The sequence below is a fragment of the Hemitrygon akajei genome, unplaced genomic scaffold (assembly GCF_048418815.1).
Source record: "Hemitrygon akajei unplaced genomic scaffold, sHemAka1.3 Scf000041, whole genome shotgun sequence".
NCBI lineage: Eukaryota > Metazoa > Chordata > Chondrichthyes > Myliobatiformes > Dasyatidae > Hemitrygon > Hemitrygon akajei.
In genome coordinates, this window is record NW_027331927.1 from 2545640 (window position 1) to 2569731 (window position 24092).

Genomic DNA, 24092 nt, shown 5'->3' on the forward strand with positions numbered 1-24092 from the left:
TCACCTTCCTCTTAAACTCATAGTAGGGTTTGGAGGACCCTTGATTGATTGGCCTATTATCCAGCCAGGACTGATACATTTATCCATGCGCTACACTCCTTTACCCATGGGTTCGGGTATCCCAAGGTGAATGGACACATGTAGACATTATACCCAGTCCAGGCTCTCTTGTCGCCCCAGCAGCTGATCACATCGCACAGGTCGAACTGGAATGTCCTACCCGTATGAGGGTCCGCATTAAGGATGATATTCGCCCCGCACGCATCTCCTCCCCTTCCCGCTTCGGCCATCGGCGCCTGACCTAGGAGCATCACTCCTACCCATATCAGGGTTTTCCATGGCGTCATCCTCCTCCTCTATGTCGGAGTCGGGATCAATCGGTCTTCCTTTCTTTGTCCTGGAGCAGTGCGAGAAATGGTGCCAGTTATTGTCCCCCTCCCTTCCCACCTTGAGTGTATTGTTTGAAATTTCTGTAACAGGGTACGGGCCATGCCATCGCTGCTCGCTCCAGGAGGAGCGCCCTGGTTGCCGCAGGTAGACCTCATCTCCTATTTTTAGCGGCAGCTCGGGGGCTGCATCCTCAGGGTGGGCATTCCTGACTTGTTTAGCGATGAGCCTCACCATCTGGCCCAGGACTCTCATGTATTGGGTCATGTCCTGATTCATTGTCTCCCAGTTTTCCTCCCACCGTGGCGATGTGCGCGGTCCCGGCATGGAGCGCCCCATTAGTATCTCGTGTGGCGTTAGAAAGGTTTCCCCATTCTTTTCTTGCCGCATGGACATCAGAGCCAGGGGGAGTGCCTCCACCCAAGTGAGCTGGGTGCCCGCCATTACTTTTGCAATTTTGTCTTTTATAGTTCGATTTGCTCTCTCCACTAGACCCTGGCTTTCTGGGTGGTAGACACTGCCGAACCGATGGGTTATCGCTAGAACGCCCTCTGCTCTGGCCAAGTGTTCGTTTTTAAAGTGGGTGCCATTGTCTGTACAGATTTTAGTGGGGACTCCGTATCGGGGAATCAGTTCCTGGGTAAGGACGTTGACCACCGTCTCACCATCCTCCGCCCTTCTGGGGAAAGCTTCTACCCATCTCGAGAATCGGTCCACTATAACTAACAGGTATCGGTGGTTCTTGGGGGTCCTTAATCTTGCTCCCATGTCCGTGAAATCCATACAAATTTCCTGCCATGGTCCCGTGGGGTTGGGGAATTTGAGCATCGGATGGGGCAGTGGTCTCCGGGCATTGTGTTCGTTACAGATTTTACATTCAGCTCTCAAATTTTCCATGTGCTCCTTTAATTTTGGAGCCAACCAGTGATTCTTCATAAGTTATATTACCTTGGCTATCCCTATGTGGGTGGGCCCATGGACCTCCTTAAATAGTGACGGTAGTAATGCCCTGGGTGCTACTATCTCCCCTCCCTCGGACCGCCATATATGGTGGTCCGTATCACCCACAGTGAAGTGTTGTCGAGCAGCTCCACTCCCGACGCTCTGCTGCCGATGCTGCCCCCTGTAACTCAACAAGGTGGAGCATAGCATCCGCTTGGAGCAACGGAGCGACCTGTAAACCTCGGGATTCCGGCTGGGCCGGCGGGCGGGGTGAGCAAGGAGGCTCACAGTCTGAGGTGTCCCTCCCTGACCTCAGGGTGGGCATTTGAATTGTGGCTTTTGCCGCCCGGTCGGCCGCATCATTACCCCTAGCCTCGGGGGTGTTTGAGGAGCTGTGGCCTACCACCTTCTATTTCCATCATAGGAGCTTGGACATTCTCCTGTGGGGCTGACGGGACTGATGGTGCTAGATCTGCTTTGGGTGGCTGGGGGGGCTCTGCATATGGTGGAGGGGCCGTTACTGGGATAATGTGATGCGGGGCGTGAGAGGCATTAGACCATCCGGAGGGAAACGGTGGGTAAAGAGGCTGGTGGTCTATGATCCACTCTGGGTCTGCGGGGTCAATCTCGGAGTCTGGACATGTGGCTGACTCCCTTGGTGTGGGGCGCGGGAGCTCGGAGTTCCCCGGCGGTTTGCACGCATGCGCCTGGAACCTGGACAGGAATTCCTTGAGATACACATCCTCATCCTCCAATTTGGCTACGGACTTGGATTTTCCAAATAACTTTCGTTTTGCCTCCCCTCGTCTGTTTTCCAGATCATCGAGGACACGAAGTTGAAATTCAGCCAGCAAGGAGAGGGTCAGAAATGGTTGGTCATCGGCTGGGAACCATCCTTTGTCTCTTCACGCCTGAAGGCTTTTTTCTAACTTATGTAATTTCTTTTCTCCCTCCTTTACTGTATTGTTTTGGGAGATCGAGTGTCTGACGCTCTGGAGCACCACTCCAGTGCGTGGCCTATTTGCAGCGACAGTGGCGGGGGCCATAGTCGCGGACTCCTTTTGAGTGAAGTCTGAATCAGGGGGATACGTGAGATGGACCGCCACAAACCCCAGTTCCGCGGTTGTACTTGCCGGACGGGCGGTGCCCAATAGGGGCACGGTTTTTAAAGGTCCAATGCCACGCGGAAAGTTTGATTGCATTGATCCCTTCTCAGGCCAATCCCGCGACTCCCACTTTGGGGTCAGACTCATTGTGAGCTCCGTCTTCCATTTGTGTGGCGGGGCCTTCTTAATTCCCTCCCAGGTAGGGGGCGGATTACCTAATTTTATCACTGTTCTGGCAAATGCTTGGGGATTCGCTGCCAGGTTATCCAAAATTTTAGTCATGTGAACGGGGTCTACAAGGGTGCGTTGAACCTCACTTAGAAGGTGGTCTTTCTGGTGGGGTGCCTGGTCTAGTACCTGAAGTACATTGTTGGGGTCCATAATGGCATTATCTAACAATAGCTGCGATGTAAGATTAGTGCCGTGGTTTAGGCTCAGTCGCCACCACGGGACACCGGGGTGTTCAACACGCAGTTTTTGTAACTTAAAGTTGAAGTGTTCCATGGCTCCCTAGTGCACAGAGAGGATCAAATGTGGGACAGTCGCCTTTCAAAACCTGACCTTCGCGTGGGAGATTTCTCCTCTTAACAACCAGTCTAAGGTAGGCGCCGTCAATATCCCCGTGCACTAAGGTGTACCGCGGAACACTTTCTCCTCCTCACTTCTGAGACTTTTATGCCCTTATGGGCGGCGGGTTTCTCAACTCCCCTCACTCAGAAGACTTTTCCACGGGCGGAGGATCCTGCTAAAACCGATAAGAAAAATAAGTACTTACCAGTCACGATTCCGCACCTGGAATGAACTTTCTCGAGGTAATTTGGGGTTGGTGAGGTTCCGTCAGCAGACAAGATCTAACTCAGTAATTTTACTATCTAGTGGAAGTCTTAGATATAACAGGCACTTCCTGACCTTAGTCGAGGTTGCGGCCGCAAGTTGTCTGCTGTCGGACCCGCCAGCCTGTGTTGTCTCTCCCTCCCCACGTCGGGGTCACCAAATATTGGGCTTGAAATTCTGCCCTGTGTTCGTTTGGAAGAGAGACAACCAACACCGGAATAGAGCAAAACGTGGCTTTATTGGCAGAATCGTAACGGGCACAGCGAGGAGACAAGACCCCCGCTGGAGAAGGCGCGTTCTCCCTTCCCCCTACAATCTGCTCTTATTTATACCCCTTTTCCCCCCAGCACAACCCCCCGCTACATATTAGGTAATATCGGGCACTTGTGTCCATCTTATTGGCCCGATGCCATGCACTCACGAGTTACTTGTTTCTTTTGTTTACTGAATCGCGTGACACTAGTAGTTTCGGTGTAGTGGGGTCCCCAGTTTCGCTCCCCCCTCCCTCGCATTCCGGTCTCCTAATATCACGTGAGCCACTCCTGACCTGTAATGGCAGTCTCGAATAAACCCTAACATTAACCCTAACACCACTTACCCATGACCTCTGGTTGTCGTCCCACCCAACCTCAGTGGAAAAAGCAACTTGCATTTACCCTATCTATACCCTCATAATTTTGTTTACTTCTAACAAATCCTCAAAGCAATGTATAATTGTTTATGTTCAGAGCCTTTTTTAGGTGTATAAGATGATGAGGGGCATTGAGTGTGTGGATAGCCAGAGGATTTTTTCCCAGCGTTAATATGGCTAACAGGAGGGGGCATAGTTTTAAGGTGCTTGGAAATATATGCCGAGGGGATGTCAGGGGTAGGTTTTTTTACACAGAGAGTGTTGGATGTGTCGAATGCACTGCCAGCAGCGGTTGTCGAGGCGGATACAACAGGGACTTTTAACACTCTCTTAGATAGTTACATGGAGCTCAGAAAAATAGAGGGCTATGCGCTAGGGAAACTCCAGGCAGTTTCTAGAGTAAGTTACATAGTCGGCACAGCACTGTGGGCCAAAGGGTCTGTAATGTGCTGTAGATTTCTATGATTCTATGACATTCAAGGGAAATCTCCAAACCCACGGAGTGGTGACTAGTAGTGAATAGTGGGAAAGTTACTGGAACGTATCTGCAGGAACCGGAAATATAAGTATTTGGATAGATGTGGACTGATTAAGGATAGACAGCATGGCTTTGTGCATGGTAGGTCATGTCTAACCAATCTTATAGAGTCTCTCGAGGAAGTTATCAAGGAAGTGGATGAAGGCAAGGCAGTGGATGTTGTCTGCATGGACTTTAGCAAGGCACTTGACAAAGTCTCATATGGGAAGTTGGTCAAGAAGGTTCGGTCACTCAGCATTCAAGATGAGACAGTAAATTGGATGAGACACTGTCTTTGGGAGAAGCCAGAGTGTGGTAGCAGATGGTTGCCTCTCTGACCGGAGGCCTGTGACCAGTGGTGCGCCACAGGGATCAGTGCTGGATCTGTTGTTGTTTGTCATCTATATCAGTAATCTGGATGATAGTGTGATTAACTAGATCAGCAAATTTGTGGACGACACCAAGACTGGTGGTGTAGTGGACAGTGAGGAAGACTATCATGTCTTGCAGTACGAACTGGACCAACTGGGAAAATGGTTTGAGAAATGGAAAATGGAATTTAATGCAGACAAGTGTGAGTTGTTGCACTTTAGTATTACCTACCAAAGGAGGTCTTTCACAGTGACTGGTCGGTCACGGAGGAGTGTTGTAGAAGAAAGGGACCTGGGAATACAAGTCCTTAATTCACTGAAAGTGGTTTCACAGTTAGAGATGGAAAGCAAGATTTTAGCCCAATGGCCTTCATGAACAAAAGTACTGACAACAAAAGGTGGATGTTATGTTGACTTGTAGAAGACATTGTTGAGGCCTAATTTGAAGTATTGTGTGCAGTTTTGGTCACCAACCTACAGGAAAGATGTAAAAGAGTTTGAAAGAGTTCAGAGAAAATTCACAAGGATGTTGCCAGGTCTGGAGGACTTAGGTTAGAAGGAAAGATAGAACAGGTCAGGACTTTATTCCTTGGAATGTAGAAGATTGAGGGGAGATTTGATTGTGATAGAGGTAATTGCAAGCTAGATTTCTCCACTGCGATTGGGTGGGACTACAACCAGAGGCCATGGGTTAAGGGTGAAAGGTGAAATGTTGAGTGAACATGAGGGGAAACTTCTTCACACAGATGGTCATCTGGGTGTGGAATGAGCAGCCAGCACAAGTGGTGCATGCGAGCGCAATTTCAACATTAAAGAGGTTTGTATAGGTACCTGGATGGTAGGAGTGTGGGAGTGGGCAGTTTAAATAGTTCAGCACAAACTAAATGCCCAAAGGGCCTGTTTCTGTGTTGTACTTTTCTACAAGAACCTGAAATATTACAAAAATTCACTCTAACCCCTTTTAACAGCTGTGCGGACCAACCATTAATCTCAGCAGGAATTTTTTATATGGTGTTAAAATTGTGGCACTTTAAGTTAATAACACATAAAAGAAGATCCCAGCTTCACGTGAAGAAAGACAATTTGCGTGAGACTGTTTCAGTTACTGTGGCGCCAGGCACCCATGCTGCTCAGCAGGAACAGGGAATAGTACCAATGGAGAGAGTTAAACTGAGCCAGGTCACAGATTGGAGATGGCAGAAATGCCCCATTCTTATAGAAACAGGAAGAGCATCAGGGAATTGATGGTCATTCCAGATACCAGCACTCTGCCCAGTCAGGATATGGTTTCTCTGTCCAACTTGGGTTGAACCTCACTGTAACAGTGTGATACCAGATTACACCTTGACAACTCAAGTGATCTCATCTGAAATGTTGTCCTAAACCCATTGATGGATTTTGTAAACCTTTTTACAGGTTAAAAATCAGAAGGAATTTGTCTCCAGGAATCTCAAACACAACACACCAGTTTTGTTGTCTCTGTCTGGATATTTAAGAGGTGGAGCAAGGGATTCAATCGACCATCCTTCCTGCTCAGACTGTGGGGAGGGATTCACTCGGTCATTTGACCAACTGGCGACCCGTCATTTTACACAGGAGAAAGGCCGTTCACCTGCTCAGACAGTGGGAATGGATTCACTCGGTTATCACAATTGAAGGTACATCAGCAGATCCACACTGGGCAAGACCATTTAACTGTTCTGTGTGTGAGAAAGGATTCAGTTGGTCTTCCCACCTGCGGACACACCAGTCAGTTCACACTGGACAGAAGTTGGTCGTCTGCTGAATTTCTGGGAAAGGATTCACTTAGTCATCTGACCTAATGGCTTACCAGCGAGTTCACACCGGGGAGAGGCCGTTCACCTGCTCAGTCTGTGAGAAGAGATTCAGTCACTCTTCCACCCTATTGAAACACCAGCGAGTTCATACTGGGGAGAGGCCATACACCTGCTCAGTCTGCGGGAAGAGATTCACTCAGTCATCCACCCTACTGGTACATCAGCGAGTTCACACTGGGGAGAAGCCGTTCACCTGCTCAATCTGTGAGAAGAGATTCACTCACTCTTCCACCCTATTGAAGCACCAGCGAGTTCACACTGGGGAGAAGCCATACACCTGCTCAGTCTGTGGTAAGAGATTCACTGAGTCATCCAACCTACAGAGACATCAGCGAGTTCACACTGGAGAGAAGCCATTCACCTGCTTAGTCTGTGGGAAAGGATTCACTGAGTCATCCAAACTACAGGTTCATCAACGAATTCACACTGGGGAGAAGCCGTTCACCTGTTTAGAATGTGGGAAAAGATTCAGTGAGTTATCCAGTCTACTGAGACATCGGCGAGTTCACACTGGGGGAAAAGCCATTCACCTGCTCAGAATGTGGGAAAGGATTTACTGATTCATCTATGCTACAGAGTAACAAGCGAGTTCACACTGGGGAGAGGCCGTTCAACTGCTCAGTCTGTGGGAGGAGATTCACTCGGTTATCCAGCCTACAGAGACATCAGCAAGTTCACACTGGGGAGAAGCCGTTCATCTGCTCAGTCTGTGGGAAGGGATTCACTCAGTCATCCACCCTACAGAGTCACCAGCGGGTTCACACTGGGGAGAAGCCATTCACCTGCTCAGTCTGTGGGAAGGGATTCACTCAGTCATCCACCCTACAGAGTCACCAGCGGGTTCACACTGGGGAGAAGCCGTTCATCTGCTCAGTCTGTGGGAAGGGATTCACTCAGTCATCCACCCTACAGAGTCACCAGCGGGTTCACACTGGGGAGAAGCCGTTCACCTGCTCAGTCTGTGAGAAGAGATTCACTCACTCTTCCACCCTATTGAAACACCAGCGAGTTCATACTGGGGAGAGGCCATACACCTGCTCAGTCTGCGGGAAGAGATTCACTCAGTCATTCACCCTACTGGTACATCAGCGAGTTCACACTGGGGAGAAGCCGTTCAACTGCTCTGTCTGTGGGAAGGGATTTACTCGGTTATCCCACCTACAGAGTCATCACCGAGTTCACACTGGGGAGGAGCCATTCACCTGCTCAATCTGTGAGAAGAGATTCACTCACTCTTCCACCCTATTGAAGCACCAGCGAGTTCACACTTGGGAGAAGCCATACACCTGCTCAGTCTGTGGTAAGAGATTCACTGAGTCATCCAACCTACAGAGACATCAGCGAGTTCACACTGGAGAGAAGCCATTCACCTGCTCAGTCTGTGGGAAAGGATTCACTGAGTCATCCAACCTACAGAGACATCAGCGAGTTCACACTGGAGAGAAGCCATTCACCTGCTCAGTCTGTGGGAAAGGATTCACTGAGTCATCCAACCTACTGGTTCATCAGCGAGCTCACACTGGGGAAAAGCCATTCACCTGCTCAGAATGTCGGAAAGGATTTACTGATTCATCTACGCTACAGAGTCACAAGCGAGTCCACATTGGGGAGAAGCCGTTCAACTGCTCAGTCTGTGGGAGGAGATTCACTCGGTTATCCAGCCTACAGAGACATCAGCAAGTTCACACTGGGGAGAAGCCGTTCATCTGCTCCGTCTGTGGGAAGGGATTCACTCAGTCATCCACCCTACAGAGTCACCAGCGAGTTCACACTGGGGAGAAGCCGTTCACCTGCTCAGACTGTGGGAGGAGATTCACTCGGTTATCCAGCCTACAGAGACATCAGCAAGTTCACACTGGGGAGAAGCCGTTCAGCTGCTCCGTCTGTGGGAAGGGATTCACTCAGTCATCCACCCTACAGAGTCACCAGCGAGTTCACACTGGGGAGAAGCCATTCAACTGCTCAATCTGTGGGAAGGGATTCACTCAGTCATCCACCCTACAGAGTCACCAGCGAGTTCACACTGGGGAGAAGCCATTCACCTGCCCACTCTGTGGGAAGGGATTCACTCAGTCATCCACCCTACAGAGTCACCAGCGAGTTCACACTGGGGAGAAGCCGTTCACCGGCTCAGACTGTGGGAGGAGATTCACTCGGTTATCCAGCCTACAGAGACATCAGCAAGTTCACACTGGGGAGAAGCCGTTCATCTGCTCCGTCTGTGGGAAGGGATTCACTCAGTCATCCACCTTACAGAGTCACCAGCGAGTTCACACTGGGGAGAAGCCATTCAACTGCTCAATCTGTGGGAAGGGATTCACTCAGTCATCCACCCTACAGAGTCACCAGCGAGTTCACACTGGGGAGAAGCCATTCACCTGCTCACTCTGTGGGAAGGGATTCACTCAGTCATCCACCCTACAGAGTCACCAGCGAGTTCACACTGGGGAGAAGCCATTCAACTGCTCAATCTGTGGGAAGGGATTCACTCAGTCATCCACCCTACAGAGTCACCAGCGAGTTCACACTGGGGAGAAGCCGTTCACCTGCTCAGTCTGTGGGGAGAGATTCACTCGGTCATCTGATCTACAGAGTCATCAACAAATTCACACTGGGAAGAAGCTGTTCACCTGCTCAGAATGTGGGAAGAGATTCACTCAATCTTCCACCCTACTGAGACATCAGTGTGTTCACACTGGTGAGAAGCTGTTCAATTGCTCAGAATGTGGGAAACGGTTCACTCTGTCATCCCACCTTCTGGAACACCAGCGAGTTCACACTGGGGAGTGACCGTTCCCCTGCTCAGACTTTGGGAAGAGATTCACTCGCTCATCCGACCTACAGAATCATCAGCGAGTTCACACTGGAGAGAAGCCATTCACCTGCTGAGAATGTGGGAAAGGATTCACTCAGTCATCCCAACTACTGGCACACCAGTCAGTTGTTATGAATCCCTCTGTTTTGTTTGCTGTGGACAGTCATTTTAAGAGAGAGAGAGAGATTAAGAAGATGAATCAGTCTGACTTGCAGCTTGTTTACATCGCTCGCAGCTTGTTTAGTTTTAACCGAGGACACAGACACTCAGAGTCAGATGGAGACGAATGAGGAAAAATGGAAGGATCGAAACAAGGGAACCAGTGGCCAAGGTTCACTGTTTGGAATTTTCCCATGCCCACAAGGGTAGGTTAATTATCGATTCAACGCACATCGAATGTATGGTTGTTACCTTGTTTGATCTATAGGATTGGATCTGATTTGGGGTATCCTGTGAAGACCACTGATGTGTTAACCCTTGCCTGGGTGTGGTGTGGTAATTTAGTTGAAGATGATACGCATTGTGACAAGTCACTTTGGGTGATAATTAGTATGTGGATTTGGAAGGACGACAGATAAAATCTACAGTGACTGTTCTCTTGTTTTACCACCATGGAACCTGTGGAATTCGACATAATTGCATTCTCTTGACATTTACCCTAGATTACAAATATCTCCCTCTCATCACCTATTCTGTGGTTGAACTGAACTTTTATACTTTACCATCTCAAGACTCCAAACCTTGTTTCCCCCAAGCTCAATAGTTTTGGAGTTATATTTACACACATAACACTGTTAACTTTTGTTTATCTTGATTAAGTTACTATATTATAAGTAAACTCTTATAAAGATAGTTTTAACATCAAAGACAGACTCCAGATGTAGTCTATTGCTGCTGATTCGTTTCTAAAGCGTTACGATTCATAACAAAATTGGGGCCTGCGTCCGGGATATGAACTGCAAAGGGGTATAGTCATTAATTATCGATTTAATTGGGGAAGTTCCTTTTGATTTATTTGTGTGTGGAAAATCAGCTGCAGTGGATGCTGTTAGATGTCTGGAAGCACCAGCCTCTGAGGCATTAGAGGACGCCAGAAGGATTGAGTTGTTGAGCCTTGCTAGAAGGTTAAAACTTGCTAAGGTGAAATTGACAATGAGGAGGGCCCAGATGCAGAGGATAACAGCTGACCATTATATATCTGAGGGTGTGTTTAAAGTAGAGGAGTTGGAGGTGTTTCCTGAAAGTAAACCTAGTGAGGAGCTCCAGTACAAGTGAGAAAAATTAAAGATGGAGTTTGCGGAAAGGCAGAGGCAGTTTGAGGCTAGGGAGGCAGAAAATCAGAGAGGAGGCAGAAAAGCAGAGGGAGGAAACAGAAAGTCAGAGGCTGTTCGAGCTGGAAAAGATAGATTGCAGCAAAGGGGTCCAGCGTTAGACTCTGGTGATAAGTTTGAGGCTAGTCTGGAAGTTAAAATGATACCTCCATTTGATGAGGCAGAGGTTGATAGGAGTTCTAGGCCACATATGGAACCAGTGATCATTAATGGAGAATGAGTGGAGCAGGTTAATACCTACAAGTATCTGGGAGTACAGTTAGACGAGAAGCTAGACTGGACTGCCAACACAGATGCCTTGTGCAGGAAGGCACAGAGTCGACTGTACTTCCTTAGAAGGTTGGCGTCATTCAATGTCTGCAGTGAGATGCTGAAGATGTTCTATAGGTCAGTTGTGGAGAGCGCCGTCTTCTTTGTGGTGGCGTGTTGGGGAGGAAGCATTAAGAAGAAGGACGCCTCACGTCTTAATAAGCTGGTAAGGAAGGCGGGCTCTGTCGTGGGCAAAGTACTGGAGAGTTTAACATCGGTGGCTGAGCGAAGGGCGCTGAGTAGGCTACGGTCAATTATGGAAAACCCTGAACATCCTCTACATAGCACCATCCAGAGACAGAGAAGCAGTTTCAGCGACAGGTTACTATCGATGCAATGCTCCTCAGACAGGATGAAGAGGTCAATACTCCCCAATGCCATTAGGCTTTACAATTCAACTGCCAGGACTTAAGAACTTTTTTAAGCTATTATTAATGCTTTTTGAGTTAGTTCTTACTGAGTTAAGTATTGTATGCAATTAGTTTTTGCTACAACAAGTGTATGGGACATTGGAAAAAAGGTTGAATTTCCCCATGGGGATGAATAAAGTATCTATCTATCTATCTATCTATCTATCTATCTATCTATCTATCTATCTATCTATCTGATAAATACTTACAGCATTTTGAGAAAATTGCTCAGAGATTAAAGTGGCCAAAAGAGGGTTGGATCTCTTACAAAGTGTAATTAAGGGGGAGGCTTAGCAAGACTATTCTGCTTTCTCAGTTGATTAAGCAGCTGATTATGACTTAGTGAAACAGGCTTTGCTCAAAGCTTATGAATTGGTCCAAGAAACATACAGGCAAAAGCTTAGAAATTTGAGGAAATCTGTGAACCAGGCTTATATGGAATTTGCTTATGAGAAGTTTGTGTGTTTTGACCGCTGGTGCACATATAAAATATATATGATGATTTTAATAGCTCGAAAGAGTTGGTTTCAAAGGAAGAATTCAAAAGGTGTGTCCCTGAAGACAGAAAGACGTATTTAGATGAAAAGGTTGCTGCCACTTTGTAGGAGTCTGCTAGATTAGCAGATGAGTTTGCTTTAACTCATAAGGTTTAGTTTACCCAGAATAAGAGCTTCCAAAAGAGTAGCAGGGATCACCAGGGTAAACCAGAAATTAAAGCTGGGACTAGTGACAAGAGTAAGGATGCAGGGAAGCAGTTGAAGGAGAAATATTCTGGTCTTACTTGTTACTATTGTAAGAAAGCTGGTTATATTATGGCTAATTGTTCCATCCTGAAGAAGAAAAAGGAAAAGGATTCAGTCCCAAATGCCTGTGTTCAGTCTGTTGAAGCACCTATAAATCCACAGGGTTCTGAACATTCTGTTGAGGCTCAGTTAAGGACCGAGAGGTCTGACCGAGTTAAGACGGGATTCGATCATTTTATGTCAAATGGGTTTATATTAGTAAATGAAGGGTCAACCCCGGTACCAGTGAAAATTCTTCGAGTTACTGGGGCTTCTCAGTCACTTATATTAGACAGCGTTCTAAAGTTTGGTGATGAGACTGACACTGGTGAGGTAAATCTTATTAAAGGCATTGGGGACGGCATGGTTTCCGTGCCATTGCACAAGGTAAGTTTACAGTCAGGGTTGGTTTCAGGACCTGTTAAGATCGGATTATGCTCCAGTTTACCGGTGGAAGATGTTACTTTGCTGTTAGGGAATGACCTGGCAGATGGTAAAGTTGTTCCTGCAGTGCAGTTGACAACTAAGCCAACCGCTGACGACCCACAGATGGATTTTAACATTTATCCTTCCTGCGCAGTAACTCGAAGCATGGCTAAAAAGTCTGCCGACATAGACGGTTCTGTGCAGCATGATTCTGATACCCATGATAGCCAAAATCGGGATTCAGGTTATGATAACTTGTCAGGGAATTTCTGCCTTCATTGTTTCAACAGGGGTCAGGTAGTAAGTCTGATGAGAAAGATTTATCCCTGTCTAGGAAGGAGCTTATAGCAGAAGAGAACCGAGACCCTGAGAGTGAAGCTTTGAAAGAAACAGCTCTCTCAGATGATGAGATTAAGAAAGTGCCAGTCGGGTATTATCTCAAGGATGGAGTGTTAATGAGGAAGTGGAGGCCACCTGCTATACCAGCGAGTGAGGAATGGGCAATTGTTCACCAAGTTGTAGTTCCTAAAGTTTATAGGGCTGAAATTTTAACTTTGGCCCACAATATGCCCTTAGGTCGATATTTTGGAGTGAATAAAACTGTAAACAGGACTATGACATAATTCTACTGGCCTAATTTGAGGAATGATGTTGTGACCTTTCGCAGAACCTGTCACACTTGTTAAGTTGTGGGTAAACCTGATCAGGTCACCCCAGTGGCCCCACTGTGGTTTATACCTGCATTCAGGTGAAATGCAATAGACCGTATGAAATAGTCTCTCAAATTAATGATGTGAATTATGTTATTAAAACACCCGACCGACGTAAACTAACAGAGGTGGTACACATAAATATGATAAAGCTTTATTTTGTCAAGCAGGCACTATCTGTGAGCGTTGTTGTCAAAACATATGAATCTGGCAACCCTGAAAATGAAACAATTGACTCGTCTGAGAATTTTCACAAGCCAAACGTGGTCCCAGTTAGGCTAATGAACTCGGTTGTTCCAGAAAACATTGATAACAAGTTGGCTCATCTGCAGCCAAAGCAACAACAACAGCTGAAGGAATTAATGCTGATGTTTAAAGATTTATCTCTCGATGTTCCCAGGCAAACCACGGTCGCAGTACATGACGTAGATATTGGTCAAGCCAAACCGATTAAACAACACCCATATTGCATGAACGTAGAAAAGTGTAAATTAGCTGAGCAAGGAATTGAATATATGCTTAAAATGGTATTATTAGTCCTGCAACATCAGATTGGAGCTCACCCTGCGTTATTGTGCCCAAACCTGACGGTAGTGTTAGATTTTGCACTGATTATAGGAAGGTAAATGCAGTAACAAAAACAGATGCCTATCCCATCCCTAGGGTAGATGATTGCATCGATAAGGTTGGAATAGCTAATTTCTTACAAAGATAGATCTGTTGAAAGGGTATTGGTGTGTTCCATTGATGGACAGAGGGAGAGAAATTTCTGCATTTGTGACAACATCTGGGTTGTGTGAATACAGTGTTTTGCCTTTTGGAAGGAAAAATGCTCCAGTAACATTCCAGAGAATGATTGATTCTGTAATTCGAGGGTTAGAACACATAGATGCCTATATTGATGACTTAGTCACAAGGAGTGGCACTTGGGAAGAGCATATCTCTGCAGTAGAAAAGCTGTTTGACAGGCTTTCCCAGGCCAGCCTTACAGTTAACTTGGTTAAGAGTGAATATGGCCATGCCACTGTGACCTGGCTTGGCTATGTTGTAGGACAAAGCAAGTTGGCTCCTGTTCGGGCAAAATTCCAGGCAATTTCTCAAGTTCCTATTCTGACTGGTAAGAAGGCTCTTAGAAGGTTTCTGGGAATGGATGGATATTACCGTAAGTTCTGTAAGAACTTTGCTGCTATCGCTCTTCCTCTGACTAATCTCCTGAAGAAGGGTGAAAAATTTGTCTGGACTGAGCCCTGTCAGGAGGCATTTGATTGATTGAAAGTTATTATTTGAGATTAGGCCAATCAATGTAGTGCTGTCAGCAAATTTAATTAGCAGATTGGAGCTGTGGGTGGCAACACAAGTCATGGGTGCACAGAAAGTAAATTAGAGGGCCAAAGAGACAACCCTGTGGGTTATGTGTCCTGAGGGTCAGAGAGACAGAGGAGATGGAGCCCACTCTTACTTCTTGCTGGCGATCTGGCAGGAAGTCCAGGATCCATCTACACAAGGCAGGGTGAAGGCCGAGGTCTCTGAGCTCCTTGTCAATACTTCACACCTTTGTATGGCTACTGCTCTGCCCATGACTTCAAGGAACTGCAGAGAACATCAGAGAAACAAGCCTCCACTCCATGGACTCTTCCTGCACTTCCCCTCCCTCGAAAAGCAGGCCATGTACTCAAAGATCCTCACAACCTGGACATTCTTGCTGCAAACCCGCTGCCCCATCGGGGAAGAGATACAAAAGCCCTAAAGCGGGTAACACCCGGCTGAAGGACGGTTTCCTATCTGTGGTTATAAGCCAAATGAATGATAAAATGGACTCGGCCTCACAATGTAACTCGACGTGACCCTGCACCATATGTCTATCTGCACTGCACTTTCTCTGCAGCCATAATGCTTTGTTACAGTTATTGTTCTGTCAGCTCAATGTACTGTTGTAATGTATCTATCTGTGTGGATGGTAGATCAGGCAAGATTTTCACTGTAGCTCAGTACGTGATGATAATAAACAAATTTCCCCATTTTAATTGTGTGGAAATATTAGACAGACTGAGCTTCTGCTCTGGAACTTCAGAAGGAAACTGAAATGTTGTCATTTCTGAGGAAAGCAAATATATGGAAAATCCTTCAATCTCACATTACTATCTGCAGTAACTGGGATCAGGTGACCGGTGGTGAGTCTCCCATATCAATATCAGAATCAGGTTTCATAGCACCGGCATATGACATGAAATTTGTTGTCCCTGCGACAGCAGTAGAATCTAATTCATAATAATAGATTTTAACAATTGTGATTTAAAATAAGAATATAAATATCACATAGTTAAATTATATAAATAGTACAAAATTAAAAACGATGTAATAAACTATTTTAATTGTTTGGAACTATTTGACTGACTGGGTTGTTGCTTTGGAAATTGTGGAGTGAAGATTAACTGAACTGTACACATTTATGAGCAGCTCAGAGAAATAGAAAAGGCTAAATCCTCACATAAATGGGTCAGACACCCAGAAACACTCAGCGAGTTCAAACTGGGGAGAAGCCGTTCACCTGTTCAGAATGTGGGAGGAGATTTACACAGTCATCCCAACTACTGAGTCCTCAGCGAGTTCACACTGGGGAGAAGCCGTTCACCTGCTCATTCTGTGGGAAAGGATTCACTGATCCATCCACCCTACAGAGACACCAGCGAGTTCACACTGGGGAGAAGCCATTCACCTGTTCAGAATGTGGGAAGAGATTTACTCAGTCATCCCAACTACAGAGGCATCAGCGAGTTCACAATGGGGAGAGGCCGTTCACCTGCACAGTCTGTGGGAAAGGATTCACTGATCCATCCACCCTACAGAGACACCAGCGAGTTCACACTGGGGGGAAGCCATTCACCTGTTCAGAATGTGGGAAGAGATTTACTCAGTCATCCCAACTACAGAGGCATCAGCGAGTTCACACTGGTGAGAGGCCATTCACCTGCTCAGAATGTGGGAAGGGATTTACTCAATCTTCCACCCTACTGAGACATGAGCGTGTTCACACCGGTGAGAATTTGTTCAATTGCACAGAATGTGGGAAACGGTTCACTCTGTCATCCCACCTTCTGGAACACCGGCGAGTTCACACTGGAGAGGAGCCATTTACCTGCTGAGAATTGCGGGAAAGGATTCACTCAGTCATCCCAACTACTGGCACACCAGTCAGTTGTTATGAATCCCTAGGTTTTGTTTGCTGTGGACTGTCATTTTAAGAGAGAGAGATTAAGAAGGTGAATCAGTCTGACTTGCAGCTTGTTTACATCACTCCCAGCTTGTTTATTTTTAACTGAGAACACAGACACTCAGAGTCAGACGGAGATGAATGAGGAAAAATGGAAGGATCGAAACAAGGGAAATGGTTGCCAAGGGTCACTGTTTGGAATTTTCCTATGCCCACAAGTGTGGGTTAATTATCGATTCAGCGTACATCGAATGTGTGGTTGTCACCTCGTTTAATCGATAGGAGTGGATCTGATTTGAGGTATCCTATGAAGACCACTGATGTGTTAACCCTTGCCTGGGTGTGGTGTGGTAATTCATTTGAAGATGATACGCCTTGTGACAAGTCACTTTGGGTGATAATTAGTATGTGGATTTGGAAAGATGACAGATAAAATCTACAGTGACTGTTCTCTTGTTTTACCACCATGGAACATGTGGAATTCGACATAATTGCCTTTCCTTGACATTTACCCTGGATTACAAATATCTCTCTCATCACCTATTCTGTGGTTGAACTGAACTTTCATAATTTACCATCTCAGGACTCCAGACGTTGTTTCCCCCAAGCTCAATAGTTTTGGATTTATATTTACACAGATATATACACATAACACTGTTAACTTTTGTTTATCTTGCTTAAGTTACTATATTATAAGTAGATTCTAATAAAGATAGTTTTAACATCAAAAACAGACTCCAGGTGTAGTCTCCACGAGGAAATCTGCAGATGCTCGAAATTCAAACACACACAAAATGCTGGTGGAACACAGCAGGCCAGGCAGCATCTATAAGGAGAAGAACTGTCAACGTTTCAGGCGGTCCTGCCGAAGGGTCTCGGCCTGAAACGTCGACAGTGCTTCTCCTTATAGATGCTGCCTGGCCTGCTGTGTTCCACCAGCATTTTGTGTGTGCTGTGCCAGGTGTAGTCTATTGGTGCTGATTCATTTCTAAAGCTTTACGATTCATAACAAAATTGGGGCCTGCATCCGGGATATGAACAGCTATGGGGGCGTAGTCATTAATTATCGATTTCATTGGGGAAGTCCCTTTTGATTGATTTGTGTTTGGAAAATCAGCAGTGGATGCTGATTATTGTTTGGAAGCGGCAACCTCTGAGGCATTAGAGGATGCCAGATGGATTGAGTTGTTGAGTCTTGCTAGAAGGTTAAAACTTGCTATGTTGAAATTGACAATGAGGAGGGCACAGTTGCAGAGGATAACAGCTGAACATTATGTATCTGAGGGTGTGTTTAAAGTGGAGGAGTTGGAGGTGTTTCCTGAAAGTAAACCTAGTGAGCTTGAGCTCCAGTACGAGTGAGAAAAATTAAAGATGGAGGCTGCGGAAAGGCAGAGGCAGTTTGAGGCTATAGAGGCAGAAAATCTGAGAGGAGGCAGAAAAACAGAGGGAGGAAGCAGAAAGCCAGAGGCTATTTGAGCTGGAAAAGATAGAGTGGTTGCAGCAGAGGGGTCTAGCATTAGCCTCTGGTGATAAGTTTGAGGCCAGTCAGGATATTAAATTGGTACCTCCATTTGATGAGACAGAGGTTGATAAATACTTCCAGCATTTTGAGAAGGTTGCTTAGAATTTAAAGTGGTCAAAAGAGGGTTGGCCTATTCTCTTACAAAGTGTGATTAAGGGGGAGGCTTAGCAAGACTATTCTCTTTTGTCAGTTGATGAAGCAGATGATTATGTCCTAGTGAAACAGGCTGTGCTCAAAGCTTACGAGTTGGTCCCAGAATCATACAGGCAAAAGTTCAGAAATTTGAGGAAATCTGTGAACCGGACATATGTAATTTGCTTATGAGAGATCTGTGTGTTTTGATCGCTGGTGCACATATATGATGATGATAAATATATGATGATTTTAATAGCTTGAAAGAGTTAGTTTTAATTGAAGAATTCAAAAGGTGTGCTCCTGACGACATAAAGTCATATTTAGATGAAAAGGATGCTGCCACGTTGCAGGAGTCTGCTAGATTAGCAGATGAGTTTGCTTTAACTCACAAGGTTAGGTTTACCCAGAGTAAGAGCTTCCAAAAGAGGGCCAGGGATCACCAGGGAAAACCAGAAATTAAAGCTGGGACTAGTGACAAGAGTAAGGATGAAGGGAAGCAGTTGAAGGAGAAATTTTCTGGTCTCACTTGTTACTATTGTAAGAAAGCTAATATGATGGCTAATTGTTCTGTCCTGAAGAAGAAAAAGGAAAAGGAGGCAGTCCCAAATCCCTGTGTTCAGCATGTTGAAGCACCTGTAAACCCATAGGGTTCTGAACATTCTGATGAGGCTCAGTTACGGACTGAGAGTTCTGACCGAGTTAAGAAGGTGTACAATGTCCTGTGTATGTTACTCAAAATGGCTTCTTTGATTTGTTACGAGTAGGAATGCTTCTTTGTCTGATAAGTGTTTCTCTCGCCGTTGTTTCGCTTTAGAATGGCTGATATGGTAATTGTATTCATTTGATAATCAATGGGGAATGTTATTGTGTTTTGTGATGCTGGGAACTTGGGGGAGGGGTTTCGCGGGCTTTTGGTGTGAAGAGAGTCGGGAGGAAGACGGATGAGGAAGGTGGACGTGCGATAGACGGCTCGTAAGACCACCGGGCTGGTCCCAGGTGCGACGACGTGGCAGTCGGATGGTTCGTTGATTGAGCTCCTACGATGTGCACTACACTAACTGAACTTTGATAAGTTGGCGCCTTTTGTTTTTTTCTTTCCTTGTATATTGCCTAATACTTCTTTAGTTAATGTTAGCAAACTCTTTAAAGTGTATTTCATAACGGTATCTGGTCTGAAGTTGATACGGTGAGCGGCGCGAGGCATAAACTCGATTCTCACAGCACCTGCGTGTACGGGAGGTGGGTTGGTGTGTGGCTGGATCTCCTTTTCCCCTGGACATATACCAGCCTTTTGGGTAAGTGTTACATTTGTGGGGTGCTCGTCCCGGATTGGATTGTCAGGGGCTGTGGAATCGCGCAGGCAGCAGAGCGGAGATGGACAGAGATAAGATTGTTAGCTGGTGCGAATTTGAAGGTGTACCGGTACAGTATGCATGCGTAGTGAGCGGAGTGGATTTTCGAGTTTCGGGAGACGCGTTAGTGCGGGGGTTAAGTTTGGTGAAGGGTATTGGGCAGGTAGAATTGGTAGCTAGACGGTGTGGTAAAGAGGGAGTCTAGCTGGGTGTTGGTTCGTACGAGTGCTGACGTCAGGACGTTGGAACTGCCGGCGACGGTCAGTGTTCCGGGGGAGGAGGGGCTGTCGGGACTCCACACTCTCTCCGAGGATGAGGCTGAGGAGACATCGGAGGAGGAGCGAGAGCTAGAGGTGGACCCCAGAGAGGCGGCCGGCACTAGTAAAGGGAGGAGGGAGGAGGGAGTCGTGACTAGGCCCCGCCCCCCAGGTAGGGTGGAAGCCTCGGAGCTGGCAGCCGCACTTAACTCCCTAGTGGGAGTGGCCGAGAGGCCGGGGGTGTTCTCCGGAGCCAAGCCTACTCCGGACGGGGAGGTGGACTATGAGACCTGGATCGAGCATACGTCCTTGATGTTAGAGGAGTGGCCAGGCTCGGAGGAGGAGAAGAGGCAGCGATTAGTGGGAAGTTTGAGGGGTTTAGCAGCCAAAACAGTCTGGGAGTTGAAAGCTGAGAAGCCTGGGGCCTCAGTGGAGGAATGTATAGAAGTTTTGGAGGGAGCGTTTGGGTTGTCAGGGGAACCCTGGCTGCTTTTAGCAGAGTTCCAACACCTGGAACAACGGAGAGGGGAAAAGCTCTCCGAGTACATATTTAGGATGGAGGGGATGCTCTCGGGGCTGCGGCGCCGGGGGGTAGTGAAGGCGCCTGACGTGGCTAGCGTGAGGATGAGTCAGATATTTAGTGGCTCTCTGGAGGAGGACAAGGTGGCGTGGACTATCCGGCAGGCTTATAGGAAAGGCCCCCCTCCATCGTTCGGGCAACTGATTAGAGAGGTGCGGGAGGAAGAGAGAGCGTTGGGGCGGAAAAGGGGCGCGGGCCTACGGGAGCGATCCTCAGCGATACAGGAAGTGGTGGCTGGGTGGAGGAATGACAACCCCCCGGGGAGTAGGGAACCCCCTCTGGAGGGGAGGGACAGGGGAGGTACCCACTCTCAGGTGCGACCCGTGCAGTGGGTTGGGAGCGGGAGCCGTCCTGGGAGAGGAGGGGCGGCAGGCAGCGTGTGCTTTAACTGTGGGAAAGAGGGGCATTTCAGGCGGGACTGTAGGCGGCCGAGGGTGTGCTGTAGCTGTGGAGAGGAGGGACACTTTAGGTGGGATTATGAGAGAAAAGGAGTTCCGCGGAGGACAAGCCCCCCTGCGACTAAGAAGGGAGAGATGTCGGGAAACTTAGGAGAGGCTCAGTGAGGGAACGGACTAGAGCCTCTGGAGGAACACGTTCCCAGAGTTCAGCCAGGGGACCACCGGGTGCCCACGCCTCAATTCCGGATGGGCTGGTAGGACCCCGTGCCAGTGTGGGTCTACGGATAGAGGGGAGTTTACGCAAAAGCCGTTCTTGATACGGGATCGCATGTGACCTTATTGTACCGGCCTTTCTACAACCAATATCTAAAGCATTTGCCCGTATCCCCATTTGACGCCCTGCAGATTTGGGGTGTGAGCGAGTGTGACTACCCGTACGATGGGTACCTATCGGTGAGATTGGAGTTCTCGGAAGGCGATGTGGGAGTGTCCGAGGCTATTGAGACGTTGGTGTTGGTGTGTCCTGACCCGGTGGAAACCGGTGGTGCGGCCCTCCTGGTGGGGACTAACTCTCCCGTTGTGCGACGGCTCCTGGGAGCTTGTAAGGAGAAAGGGGGGGAAGACTTTCTTGAGACCCTCTCGGTGCATCCAATGTTTCGAGCAGTGTTCGAAGAAGGGGTTGCCTCCCTAGGGCCGGACCCAGAGTGTAAAAGAGGGACGGTGTGGTGTACGCAGGCGAGGCCCAAGGTGATCCGACCAGGGGAGGTAGCACTAGTGATGGGGACCCCCAGATTCCCAGGAGTGCCGACGGGCGAAGCTCTGTTTGTAGAGGCCCCGGACGATCTTGAAGGGGAGACACGATTTCCGGCGGGGGCGCTGGTGAGGCCCGAAGTGCAGAGACCAGGGGTGGTACATGCGAGGCATATAGCTATAAGTGTCAGGAACACCACGGCAAGAGAAATCACCTTTAAGAGGGGAATGCCGCTGGCACATCTGTTCCCGGTGACGGTAATGTCTAGCGCAACAGTGAGGACCCCTAACGGGGAGGGATCGGAGCATAGAAGGGAGCTGACCGCTGAAGTCTTTAACTTCGGGGATTCCCCTGTGTCGCCGGAGTGGAAACGCAGGCTAGTGGAGAAGATGCTGAAGATGGAAGCTGTTTTTTTCTCGGGGCGAGTTTGATGTTGGCTGCTCCAAAAGCACTCGCCACACCATCCGGGTGACGGAGGACACCCCGTTCCGAGAGAGATCCCGGCGGCTGGCTCCGGCAGATGTTGAGGACGTGCGGCAGCACTTGTGCAAGTTGGAGGAGGCCGGAATCATAGCTGAGTCCCGAAGTCCTTATGCATCCCCAATAGTGGTGGCACGGAAGAAGAATGGGAGAGTGCGCATGTGTGTTGACTACAGGACGTTGAATCGGCGAACTGTCCCTGATCAATATACTGTCCCAAGAGTCGAGGATGCGTTGGCCTGCCTGAGCGGTGCGAAGTGGTTCAGTGTGCTGGATTTAAGAAGTGGGTATTACAGATTCCGATGAGTGCGGACGATAAAGATAAGACCGCTTTTATCTGCCCGCTGGGGTTCTTTCAGTTTGAACGAATGCCACAAAGCATATCGGGAGCCCCAGCCACCTTCCAGAGGCACATGGAGAGAACTGTGGGGGATATGAATCTGTTAGAGGTGCTGGTGTACCTGGACGATTTGATAGTGTTTGGATCGACTTTGGAGGAACATGAGGAGAGGCTGTTGAAGGTGTTGGGCCGGCTTAATGAAGAAGGGTTGAAGCTTTCCCTGGACAAATGCCAGTTCTGCAAGTCGTCGGTTAGCTACGTTGGCCATATCATTTCGCGAGAGGGAGTGGCTACTGATCCAACCAAGATAGAGGCCGTGACCACCTGGCCGAGACCCCAGAAAGTGGGCGCTCTGCGCTCATTTTTGGGGTTCTTTGGGTATTACCGGCGATTTGTGAAAGGATACGCCAAAGTGTGTCACCCGTTGACTCAGCTGTTGTGTGGCTATCCCCCGGTGGGAAAGTAAAGGACGGGGGACCAGAGGCAGGACGCTGAAGGATACTGGAACCCGGCGGAACCTTTTGGCTCGAGATGGGACGATCAATGTGAAGAGGCGTTCCGATCATTGAAAAGGGCACTGACCCAGGCCCCGGTGTTGGCTTTTGCCGATCCCCAGAAGCCATATGTGCTGCACACGGATGCCAGCCGAGATGGTCTCGGGGCTTTTCTGTACCAGGAGCATGGCAAAGCATTGAGGCCGGTAGCCTTTGTCAGCCGAAGCTTGTCGCCATCTGAGAGAAACTATCCCACTCACAAGTTGGAGTTCCTGGCGCTGAAGAGGGCGGTGGTGGACAAGCTGGGTGATTACCTATACGGAGCCAAGTTTGAGGTGAGAACGGATAACAATCCTTTCACTTATATTTTGACTTCGGCGAAGCTGGATGCCACTGGACATCGGTGGCTGGCGGCCTTGTCGGTATATGATTTCAGCCTGAGGTACCGCCCCGGAAGCAAGAATGTTGATGCGGATGCTTTGTCACGTCGGGAGCCGGGGGAACAGGAGAGGGACGAGGAGTGGGAGAATGTCCCTGCCCCTGGAGTGAAGGCGATGTGTCAGTTTGCTACCACCGTGAAGGCCGAGGGAAGAGGGAGGCTGGAACGAGCCGTGAACCATTTGGGGGTTTTTGACGACGCCATACCCCTAACTTACTGTGACCTGACCGCACTGCGGACTAAACAGTTGCCGGAACTGAGTCCGGGGGAAGTGGCAGCTGCTCGGCAGAATGACCCGGGCATTGGCACAGTGTGGAGAGTGGTCGAGAAGGGGGATGGGGCGTTGGCTGAGAAGGCGAAACACCCATTCGTGCCTCTGTTGTTGAAGGAGTGATCTCGGTTGAAGTTAAAGAACCAAGTCTTGTACCGGGTAACGGCGCCTCCGGACCAACCCCACTGTTGGCAACTGGTCCTGCCGGAGGAGTATCGGCAGGCTGTACTCCAGGCCCTACATGATGATTCTGGACACTTGGGGGTGGAAAAGACCTATGGATTACTCAAAGACCGGTTCTACTGGCCCCGGATGAGGGGGGAAGTCGAAGAATACTGTAGGGGATGCAGTCGTTGCATCCGGAGGAAGACCCTGCCCGCGTTGGCGGCTCCACTGTCGCACTTGCAGAGTGCGGGACCTCTGGACCTGGTATGTATGGATTTTCTGTCGATT

The 24092-nt window shown here is 48.2% G+C and overlaps 1 protein-coding gene and 1 long non-coding RNA gene across 3 annotated transcripts in view; one reads left to right on the forward strand and one right to left on the reverse strand.

Moving 5' to 3' along the window:
* The window catches only part of LOC140720303 (uncharacterized), a 1203583-nt gene that overhangs the window by 664328 nt on the left and 515163 nt on the right, over positions 1-24092 (reverse strand). The gene's annotated exons all lie outside the window — the stretch shown is intronic.
* Positions 6611-16833, forward strand: LOC140720309 (uncharacterized). The gene is made up of 3 exons (XM_073035172.1): positions 6611-7129; positions 7380-9412; positions 15919-16833. Exons 1-3 carry the CDS (start codon positions 6611-6613, stop codon positions 16550-16552), a joined length of 3186 nt encoding a protein of 1061 aa, XP_072891273.1. The 3' UTR covers positions 16553-16833.